Genomic DNA, 11632 nt, shown 5'->3' on the forward strand with positions numbered 1-11632 from the left:
CCCGGCGCCCTGAGGCCACGCCCCTCCACTCGCGCGCGTCCCCACCTCCCTTGTGGCCACGCCCCTTCCTGCCTTCTGCTCTTGTGTCATGTTTTTATCCTGAAAACCCCGCATGAGTATGGCCCAGATTCCTCCCAGTAGCTGGTCAGTTAGCGTCCTGCTCCCTCTCTGTGCCCTGTCGCATGCATCACCTAAGAATCCTCATTGCACCCCAGAGAAGGTCTTCCCTGACCTCTTATCCCGAGAACTGGCGTTGGCCGTGGTGAACTCAGAAGCAGAAAATGCAGAGCTACCTATTCTAAGAGGATTTCGACCAGAGGATCGGTGCCGGGGCCATGTCACCGACCGGCTGAGACCTAACTACAGGCTTGCGTCATGGCCTTTCCCTCCGACTTCCACGCACGGCTCTCAAGACCCGTACAAGCGGAGGTCATGGTAGCTCAGGGAAACCATTGCACCTGTTTTTTTCCTGGAGCCTTTCCCTAGCAGGGGTAATACTGCTTCCTTCCCCGACACAGCTAGGAGTGTGTTTGCTTCTGAATTTTTATATGTCACCTTCCATAATCATTTATATGTACAAAGTAATTAATAAAATATTTGATTGAAAGAAGTAGAAGGAAAGCTGTGCCAAATAGTGCTAGTAAGGTACATAAATGAAAAAAAAAATTATATTTGTAAAGGATATTAGAATCATGGGTACAGCTTTATGAAATAATACATTAATATTTACATAATGTGCATAATTCTATTGAGACTGCATACAATCATGAAAGTATGTGGCCTGGGCCTAGAAGGTGGTATTCAAAAAATCAATAGTTTTAGAAGAATGGTAGAAATATTGGTGATCACTTTTTTAAAATATATTTTATTGATTTTTTTTTACAGAGAGGAAGGGAGAGAGATAGAGTTAGAAACATCGATGAGAGAGAAACATCGATCAGCTGCCTCCTGCACACCCCCTACTGGGGATGTGCCCGCAACCAAGGTACATGACCTTGACCGGAATCGAACCTGGGACCCTTCAGTCCGCAGGCCGACGCTCTATCCACTGAGCCAAACCAGTCAGGGCTGGTGATCACTTTTAATATTCTGTAAGTTTGTGGTGATATCATTTTTGCAACTGAGAAAATAGTACAAATACATCCTGTTGCTCTGTAAATAGCCTAATAGCTATGAATTGTGCCAGCATCCATTTTTAAGATATTCCCAAAAGCCAGTGCTATAATATGCATGCATGCCTACTGTCTCCACATCCCTTCCTCCCACTCTCTCTTTAATCCATTGTACCTCTCACATAGCTTTTCTCAAGGTGAACATAATGCACATCCCAGTGCTTAACTTTCAGTCCTCACTTTATGTACCTTATTAGCATTATTTGGCACAGTTTACCACTCCTTTGTATTTGAATGCTTATCTGTAAATATTGCAGTATGTAGTCCTAATATAGAATATCACATAAGTAGCAATGTAACAAATTATAATACATCTAAAATAATAAACAGTAATTTCTCAATATCATCAAACATCTAGTTGGTGTTCCAATTTGCAATTGTCTCATAAATGTTGCAATTGTTTTTCAGTTTGGTTGAGTCAGGATCTAAATAAAGTTTACACACAATGATTGGTTGGAGCATCTTTGGAGTTCTTTTAAGTCTGTTTGTCCCCACTCCTTCTTTTTTCTTCTTATGCAAGTTCTTTCTTTGTTTTTTAAATATATTTTTATTGATTTCAGAGAGAATGAGAGAGGGAGAGAGAGATGGAAACACCAATGATGAGAGAAAATCATTGATGGGCTGCCTCCTGCATGCCCCCTACTGGGGATCGAGCCCACAACCCAGGCATGTGCCCTGACCGGGAATGGAACCATGACCTCCTGGTTCATAGGTCAACACTCAACCACTGAGTCACGCTGGCAGGGCACCTTGCAGATGTTTTTAAAGATGGACTCCATCTATGTCACCTAGACCCGTGGTCGGCAAACTGCGGCTCGAGAGCCACATGCCGCTCTTTGGCCCCTTGAGTGTGGCTCTTCCACAAAATACCACGTGCGGGCGCACGTACAGTGCGATTGAAACTTCGTGGCCCATGCGCAGAAGTCGGTTTTCGGCCTGGGCGAGTCTATTTTGAAGAAGTACTGTTGATATTTGGCTCTGTTGACTAATGAGTTTGCTTACCACTGACCTAGACCATAGGATTTTAACTAATTGTTGATAAAATATTAGACAACTTCTCCTTCCCATAAAGGGTTGAAGATGGAAAAACTTGATTCAAAAGCAACTGGAGTAAACGGTATTGGAGATTGCGAAGAGGGGAAAGATGATACGCAGAAAATCCTCTTCTCATTCAATAAATAACCCCTTGAAGAACTTCCTTCCCATTCAGAAGCTCACCCTTCCCCATGCCTGGCTCACTTTTCTATTTTCACTAAAGGACAATGCCTAAAGGAATACGAGGCATTTTTATTCTTTCTGACTGCTAAAAATATCTCCATCTGTGATAGAAATGGCAGATGCCGAAATCCATTTTCATTTTTAGAAGTCCATGCTTTCAAACCCAGGGCAGCCTCAAGAATAAAAGTGAATGTTACTCTCCAAGGTGCCTTGAGGAAGAAGGCAAGAGGATTGAGAGCGGGTGTAGGAGGGAGGAAGGCAGGCCAGTGTCCCTTCTTGATCTTACCCATTCCTCTTCCCTCTCTGGAACTGCAGGCACACGTGCGCACACACACAGTCCATTTGTGGGAAAACAAGTCTCAGCCTCCTCCTAATACAGGGAGATTATGATGCAGGGGGTGCCCTGTGAAGGTCACTGGCCACATTGTGAAGTCAGATCTCCCTGCAAGGTTTGCCCACGTGCCGTGCATTAGACCTCAGTCAGGTTCCTCCCTGCCAACATCCTGGTGACCACTCGGATTCCTCCTCCCCACAGAATGGGATTGTAAGGTCAAAGGAATGAGTCCTAGAGCAACCGAGGCGGCAGGAAGGCAACGTAACAACTGGGAGGTTATCCAAGTTGGCAAATTTGCGTTCTTTTTTCTGTACAGAAATAAACACTTCCCTGAATCCCCATGGATCCCGGGAAGGAGAAGTGGCTCAACAATGCACTTCAGGTGGTCAGTTTCAAGATATCCCTGAAGGGGTTCGAAAGGCTGGTCGAACGTACAGCGGCCCAGAAAAAGGATGAAAAAGCGGGCTTGTTTACCCAAAAAGAAGGTAAGATCGGTGACTCCAGGGCGGTCCAGTGGAGTCTGTTGATTAGAACTGGGAAATGTTTGAAACAACACAGCTTAATAGCAAAGACACCAAATAGGGGGCCTGACTCCTCGTTCTGTCTCAGTCCTGAAAGCTAAGTGATCTTGGGGAAGTTTTTTTTGTTGTTGTTGTTTTTTTCACTTGTCTGAACCTTAATTTTCTCGAGTATAAAATTAGGGGGTGGATTAAATGACATCTAAGGGTTCTTCTAGCACAGTGATGGCGAACCTTTTGAGCTCGGCGTGTCAGCATTTTGAAAAACCCTAACTTAACTCTGGTGCCGTGTCACATATAGAAATTTTTTGATATTTGCAACCATAGTAAAACAAAGACTTATATTTTTGATATTTATTTTATATATTTAAATGCCAAGTTAACAAAGAAAAATCAACCAAAAAAATGAGTTCACGTGTCACCTCTGACACGCGTGTCATAGGCTCGCCATCACTGTTCTAGCATATGGCTCAGTGAGCAAGCTAACCTTGTTCTCATGTAAAAGCTTGCAATCACAAAGCCGTATTGAAAAATCTCCTTCCTTTCTAGTATCCGTATGAGTGTATATATATATACACACACATATATTCCTTTATAGTATATGTATACATAGTATATGTATATACACCTATATAGAGAGGATATTATATATATATATATATATGTTTTATACAGATATTATAGTAGATAGTATATATTTTATAAAGTATAGATTTGATAAAGACTAAGTACTACTAGACAAACTAATACTAGACAAACTACCTTCTGTGACAGAGGGACTGACCTGACAGATTGAGAAGGGAGAGATGTAATCATGACTTTCATTAGACTGCTAATTCTGCCATACATTCACCTTTTGTTTGTTTGTTTGTTAATCCTCACCCGAGGATTTTTCCCATTGATTTTTTAGAGAGAGTGGAAGGGAGGGAGAGAGACAGAGAGAAACATCGATATGAGAGACACATCAATTGGTTGCCTTTTTCATGCACCTCGATCAGGGCCGGGGATTGAGCCTGCAACTGAGGTGCGTGCCTTTGACCCTTGACTGGAATCGAACCCAGGACCCTTCAGCCCATGGGCCAATGCTCTATCCACTGAGCCAAACCAACTTGGGCCACATTTTTGGTTGTTTCTTTGTTTAAATACATTTTTTATTGATTTCAGAGAGGAAAGGAGAGGGAGAGAGAGAGAGAAGCATCAATGATGAGAGAGAATCATTGATCGGCTGCCTCCTGCAGGCCCCATACTGGAGATCAAGCCCACAGCCCAGGCATGTGCCCTGACCAGGAATGAACTGTGACAATAAGAAAACTGTGATTCATTTCTGATCTTTGTATTCCTGAACCAAACTCCTAAAATAGTTGCAACATAAGCTACGGAGGAGGTATTAGACACCAAAGTAATACTTTCTTCTGACTACATAATCTTTTGCCAAGTCCTTAGTTCTATTTCCAATGGAAAGAAAACCTTTAAAGTGCAGACGAGCCCTAGTTGGTTTGGCTCAGTAAACAGAGCTTTGGCCTGCAGACTGAAAAGTCCCGGATTCGATTCCGGTCAAGGGCACATGCCTGGGTTGTGGGCTTGATCAATGATACTCTCTCATCAATGATGTTACTCTCTCTATCTCTCTCTCTCTCTCTCTCTCTCTCTCTCTCCCTTTCCCTTCCTCTCTGAAATCAATAAAAAAAATTTTTTTAATTTAAAAAAAATCCTATATAATAAAAGGCTAACATTCAAATCGACCGAACGGCAGGATGACTGGTCACTATGACACACACTGACCACCAGGGGGCAGACGTGCAATGAAGGAGCTGCCCCCTGGTGGTCAGTGCAGTCCCACAGAGGGAGCACTGCTCAGCCAGAATCCAGGCTCACAGCTGGCGAGTGCAGCAGCGGTGTTGGGAGCCTCTCCCGCCTCCACCGTAGGTGGTTAGCACGGAGCGAGGTGTCCCAAACTGCGAGAGCCCCAGACTATGAGAGAGATGTCTGAGATTGGGCCTAAGCCGGCAGTCAGACATCCCACCAGGGGTCCCGGACTTCGAGAGGGTACAGGCTGGGCTGAGGGACCACCCCCTCCACACCAATGCATGAATCTCGTGCACCGGGCCTCTAGTACATAAATAAAGTGCAGAAGAATGGAGCTTTAGTAGGCTGAGATAACGGAGCAGATTAGCAAATAGAAGAGGCCGCAGCCACAGGCCGTGCAGCTCTTGGAATCTGATGCCCATGTGTTTGCCCTTTCTTACGACGCAGACATGATTAACTATGAGAAGTTCTTTGCGGAGGTGCAGGAGCTCTTCGGTATGGAAGTGAAGAATCAAGACGTGAAATGCTTCTACAGGAAACTCTGCAACAACCCCGATGGGCCCACAGACTGGTGTGAGGTAGCCACTCTTCATGTTTCTAGTATGAAATGCATGTCGTATTTTTCTTTCTTTTTTATTTTTTTCATATATTTTATTGATTTTTTACAGAGAGGAAGGGAGAGGGCTAGAGAGTTAGAAACATTGATGAGAGAGAAACATCGATTCAGCTGCCTCCTGCACACCCGCTACTGGGGATGTGCCCAAAACCAAGGTACATGCCCTTGACCGGAATCAAACCTGGGACCTTTCAGTCCTCAGGCCGACACTCTATTTACTGAGCCAAACCAGTCAGGGCTTTCTTTTTTTTTTTTTACAAGAAATAATTAAATCAAAGTGCCGGCTCCCAATAGAACTACCAGTCTGAGCAGGGACACCCGCCTGGTCCATCCATCTTTAATCAAAAAGGAAAATCAGGGATTGCTTAAGGACCATGCACCATCACCACACGGTGTGTTGAATGTATTAAACTGCCTTCTCTTCCTCTGGGGACCTTCTGCCAATATACAAAGCAAGGAGTTGACTTCTTTTTAGAAAATATATTTTTATTGATTTCAGAGAGGAAGGGAGAGGAAGAGAGAGAGAGAAACATCAATGATGAGAGAGTATCATGGATCGGCTGCCTCCTGCACGCCCCACACGAGGGATCGAGCCCACAACCCGGGCATGTATGCCGACCGGGAATTGAACTCTGACCTCCTGATTCCTTGGTCGATTCCCAACCACTGAGCCCCAGCGGCTGGGCAAGGTGTTGGGCATTCAACCAAGACTTTAAATCCAACCAGCATCCAATCTGTTACTTCGCAGTGGATTCTGAAATAGTGTTCGTGTTGACATGTGTCGTTTGGGATTGTAGATCTTTGGGTATTACTCCTCTGAAGAAGATCCTCTTGCTTCCCAAATGAATGAAGAAAATTTGGTTTTCCTTGTGTCTAGAAAACAGCGAGTCGTAATTACAGGTGATCGTATGACTTTCCCTTCCAAGTTAGTATGGGTGCTACTATTTCCCCCAAAACAAATATTGGCATATAACGTTTCCATAGACTCCCTTTTCACTTACTTTACTTTATAAGTGACGGTGTCACATGCAATATCAGAAGAAACTGTACCTGCAGTTGAGTTTGAAATGTTGTCATTGCTCTAAAGGACCTAATGGTGGGCCCCTCTCACCCCAACCCCCTCTCAGCGCCCTTCCCGCACCCCACAGCACTGTGTGTGCAGCTGTTCTTGTACCGCACGTACATCTGTGTGTTAGACACAGAAAGAGGGAGGCTCGTTCGCATATCCCCAGCACCAGTTTCTGCCTTTTTGGGGGCAGTAGTTTCTCTGTTGAGAACGAGTTGATTGTTTCCTTTTCTTCTTTAACAAACCTAACAAGTGACTTTTAGGGTCTTTACTGCTGGGAGTTGAACTGAATATTGTGCTGTTGACAGGGAGTCGGAGACGGGACGTGATTAAGTGCATGGTCAAGATCCCCCAGTTGGATTTACTAATAGCAGCTTCTCAGAGAGGATTGATAACAGTCTTTAACAACCAGGTAATTTGAACCTTGGACTCCTCCTTCCCTCCCTCCCTCCCTCCCTCCCTTCTTTCCTCCCTCTCTCTCTTTCTTCCTCCGGAAGGGAGAGGAAGAGAGAGAGAGAAACATCAATGATGAGAGAGTATCATGGATCGGCTGCCTCCTGCACGCCCCACACGAGGGATCGAGCCCACAACCCGGGCATGTATGCCGACCGGGAATTGAACTCTGACCTCCTGATTCCTTGGTCGATTCCCAACCACTGAGCCCCAGCGGCTGGGCAAGGTGTTGGGCATTCAACCAAGACTTTAAATCCAACCAGCATCCAATCTGTTACTTCGCAGTGGATTCTGAAATAGTGTTCGTGTTGACATGTGTCGTTTGGGATTGTAGATCTTTGGGTATTACTCCTCTGAAGAAGATCCTCTTGCTTCCCAAATGAATGAAGAAAATTTGGTTTTCCTTGTGTCTAGAAAACAGCGAGTCGTAATTACAGGTGATCGTATGACTTTCCCTTCCAAGTTAGTATGGGTGCTACTATTTCCCCCAAAACAAATATTGGCATATAACGTTTCCATAGACTCCCTTTTCACTTACTTTACTTTATAAGTGACGGTGTCACATGCAATATCAGAAGAAACTGTACCTGCAGTTGAGTTTGAAATGTTGTCATTGCTCTAAAGGACCTAATGGTGGGCCCCTCTCACCCCAACCCCCTCTCAGCGCCCTTCCCGCACCCCACAGCACTGTGTGTGCAGCTGTTCTTGTACCGCACGTACATCTGTGTGTTAGACACAGAAAGAGGGAGGCTCGTTCGCATATCCCCAGCACCAGTTTCTGCCTTTTTGGGGGCAGTAGTTTCTCTGTTGAGAACGAGTTGATTGTTTCCTTTTCTTCTTTAACAAACCTAACAAGTGACTTTTAGGGTCTTTACTGCTGGGAGTTGAACTGAATATTGTGCTGTTGACAGGGAGTCGGAGACGGGACGTGATTAAGTGCATGGTCAAGATCCCCCAGTTGGATTTACTAATAGCAGCTTCTCAGAGAGGATTGATAACAGTCTTTAACAACCAGGTAATTTGAACCTTGGACTCCTCCTTCCCTCCCTCCCTCCCTCCCTCCCTTCTTTCCTCCCTCTCTCTCTTTCTTCCTCCTCTCTCCTTCCCTTCCTCCCTTCTTTCCTCCCTTCCTCTTTCTCCCTCCCATTCTTCCCTCCCTTCCTCGCTCCCTCCTCTCTTTCCCTTCCTCCTTCCCTCCCTTCCTCCCTTTGAACCTTCTCCTCCTTCCCTCCCTCCCTCCCTCCCTCCCTTCTTTCCTCCCTCTCTCTCTTTCTTCCTCCTCTCTCCTTCCCTTCCTCCCTTCTTTCCTCCCTTCCTCTTTCTCCCTCCCATTCTTCCCTCCCTTCCTCGCTCCCTCCTCTCTTTCCCTTCCTCCTTCCCTCCCTTCCTCCCTCCCTTCCTTCCTCTCTTTGTTTTGTCTATGCACTATACATATGTACAGCAGAAACCATAAACCACATTTCAGCGTTATTAAAAAAAACAACTACATATGAGTAAAATGAAGAGGTTGCTGAACCCCAGAGCACTTTTTGAGAGTTTAGTAGCTGCATTTAGCACTGTTCCTGGCATAGCTATCCTATGAACCAGGTGGCATCAGCACAATTAAAGGATGACCCTGGATAACGTCTCAGAGAACATCAGAAACATTCACAAGCCAAGTGATTTTGTTGTAATCCTACCAAATGATAAAAGGTCTGAACAAAAACCTTGGAGTAAAAAAAGGGGGGGGGCTCAAATTCTAGCCACTCTATTTTGCTAGCTATGATGTTAAGTAGGAACTTAAGGAGCCAACATGTGTTTTCACGTGTCTTTTTTTTACATCTGTAAAATGAGGACAATAAGACCAGTCCCCTCTCCCTCAGAGGATTGTCACGAAGGTCAAATAAGATCATGAATGTGGAAACACTTTATGAACATATATCCCCATGTAAATGTAATACATTGCTCTAATGTCATTCTTTTCTAAATTGGACTTCTATTTTTAAAATAGGAGATATTTTAATGGAGTCATAGTCTACATTGAATTTCATTATGAGAATATAAGGTGAATGTTTGGTGTTAAATATAAAAAAATAAGCCCTGGCCAGTGTGTCTCAATTGGTTGAGTATCATCCCATGCACCAAAAGGTCACAGGTTCGATTTCCACTCAGGGCATACGCCCAGGTTTTGGGCCCAGTTTCCAGTGGGGGCCTGCGAGAGGCAGGTAATGGATGTTTCACTCTAACATCAATGTTTCTCTCTCCCTCTCCCTTCCTTTCTCTCTAAAATCAATTATACACACACATACACACACACACACACACACACACTCACACTAGAGGCCCGGTGCACGAATTCGTGCACAAGTGGGGTCCGGCCAGCCCACCCTGATTGGGGCATTGGGGCCCGGCCAGGGGGGGGGGCTACAAGCAGTTGGCAGGCCAGCCCCACCCCTGATTGGGGGCGGGGTGACTGGGGAGGACTGTGGGTGGTTGGTGGGCCAGCCCCAACCCCTGGTCAAACTCCTGGTTGAACTCTGGGTAGAACTCCCGGTCGAGGGGACAATTTGCATATTAGCCCCTTATTATATATAGGATTATTTTTGTTGTTGTTGTTGTTGTTAATCCTCACCGAGAATACTTTTCCCTTGAATTTAGAGAGAGTGGAAGGGAGCAGGAGAGACAGAGACACATTGATTGGTTGCTTCCTGCACATGCCCCAACCAGGATAGAGCCTGCAACCGAGGTACATGCCCTTGACCAGAAGCAAACCCAGGACCCTTCAGTCTGTGGGCTGGCACTCTATCCACTGAGTCAGACTGGTTAGAGCAAATCAAAATATATTTTTTAAAATATCAAAAAATAATTCCAATTCCTGGTTCATTTCCAACTAGAGGTAAGCTTTATACAAGCTACCCCTCCTCACTCCCCTCCACTTGCTCTAAAAAATAATAATAATAATATCCTTGGGTGAGGATGTCTTTAAAAAGGAGCTAGTAAAGTGTAAGACCCTGAGAGCAGTCACCAGGCTTAAAGAGAACACACAGAGCAGAGCGATTCCACAGAGCTGGACCCTTCCGAGGGAGGAGGGGCCAGAGGAGAGCATGGGAGAGGGAATGACCAGCAGGTTGAGCCCGGGAGAGATGGGGCTGTTTCCGTCAGCATTCTCGCCTGTAACTGTAGGCAAGCGGGGCTTCCATATTCTCTCCCTTTGTTTACAGATGCGAGTGCAGACCAGCACCACGGTTACAGTAAGTGCATTTTACAAATTCCTACTTAAGTCACATGCAGGCCTAGGAGGATGGTGCCTCCATCACTAATCACGAACTCAGTAACAGGCTCAGAGAATAAGATGTTTTCATGGAAGGTGCGTTCAGGTGTATGCACGACAGCTGAGCCTTGGGCAACAGCAAAGGGCACCCAGGTCCCGCTTTGTGGAGTTAAATGGGTTGCGGAGAATTGATGGGAAACTGATCACTCCCCGAAGCTTCCATTTAAAGCTTCACCGAGTTCTTCGGAGCACCCACTACTCGGGAATGTAAACAACGGACACAACCCACACTGTGAGAAACAGCCAATAGAAGTAATTTTAAACATTTTTTTTTAAAAACTGGAAAACAGCATAAACATTCGCGTGCAGTGTTGGAATTTCTTTCATCCATATTGCTCATTGGAAAGCAACCCAGCGGCAGGTGTAAAGCTAGAGCAGTTTGCTCCCGGCATCCCAGCGTGCCTTCTGGGAGATGGGGGACGCCTGGCTCGCCCCCTGCTTGCTGGCACCCAGTGCACTGAACTACGAAGGAGGTGCCAGGCCATGCAGGGGAGTCCGGTTTCTCTCCAGGCCTCTGTGCCTTTCTCTCTCTCTCTCTCTCTCTCTCTCTCTAAATATATTTTTATTGATTTCAGAGAGGAAGGGAGAAGGAGAGGGAGAGAGAGATAGAAACATCAATGATGAGAGAGAATCATGGATCGGCTGCCTCCTGCACGCCCCCTACTGAGGATCAAGCCCCAAACCCTGGCACGTGCCCTTGACCGGAATGGTACAGTGACCTCCTGGTTCATAGCTGATGCTCAACCACTGAGCCACACCGATCGGGCAAGAAACATATTTTTTATTTAATTTTTAAGCATGGCTACAGGGCCAGAGACCTGGATTAAGCTGGTCTCAATGTGTGTCCCTGTGAAGTCTCACCTACGTGAACAGGCCACACAGATGGCTGCTCTGCCAGCCGCTATGTGCTTCCAGGCCTGTGCGGGGCACTAGCTCCGCTGTTCCCCAGCTCTGCTGTCCCCCACTGCTGCTGCTGAGAATCTCCGGGAAGGGGAGAGGGGAAAAGATGACGGCCCCTCCTCAAGCCAGCACAGGAGACCTTGGGAGGCTCCTCTGCAAATAAGGGGGCAAAACAGGGCTTTTCAGGTAACTAACCTATTTGTCAGTAACCATCGCCATTGACAGGACAAAGCACAAAG

The 11632-nt window shown here is 45.8% G+C and overlaps 1 protein-coding gene across 1 annotated transcript in view; it reads left to right on the plus strand.

The window, feature by feature from the left end:
• Positions 1 to 3064: 3064 nt before the first annotated feature.
• Positions 3065 to 11632, plus strand: part of WDR64 (WD repeat domain 64) — a 62441-nt gene continuing 53873 nt past the window's right edge. Inside the window, exons 1-4 of the mRNA XM_005882445.2 lie at positions 3065 to 3209; positions 5496 to 5626; positions 6462 to 6564; positions 7039 to 7142. Of these exons, the coding sequence (XP_005882507.1) occupies positions 3065 to 3209; positions 5496 to 5626; positions 6462 to 6564; positions 7039 to 7142 (483 nt within the window). The remainder of the gene's footprint in view (positions 3210 to 5495; positions 5627 to 6461; positions 6565 to 7038; positions 7143 to 11632) is intronic.

Source organism: Myotis brandtii, unplaced genomic scaffold (assembly GCF_000412655.1).
Source record: "Myotis brandtii unplaced genomic scaffold, ASM41265v1 scaffold717, whole genome shotgun sequence".
Taxonomy (NCBI): domain Eukaryota; kingdom Metazoa; phylum Chordata; class Mammalia; order Chiroptera; family Vespertilionidae; genus Myotis; species Myotis brandtii.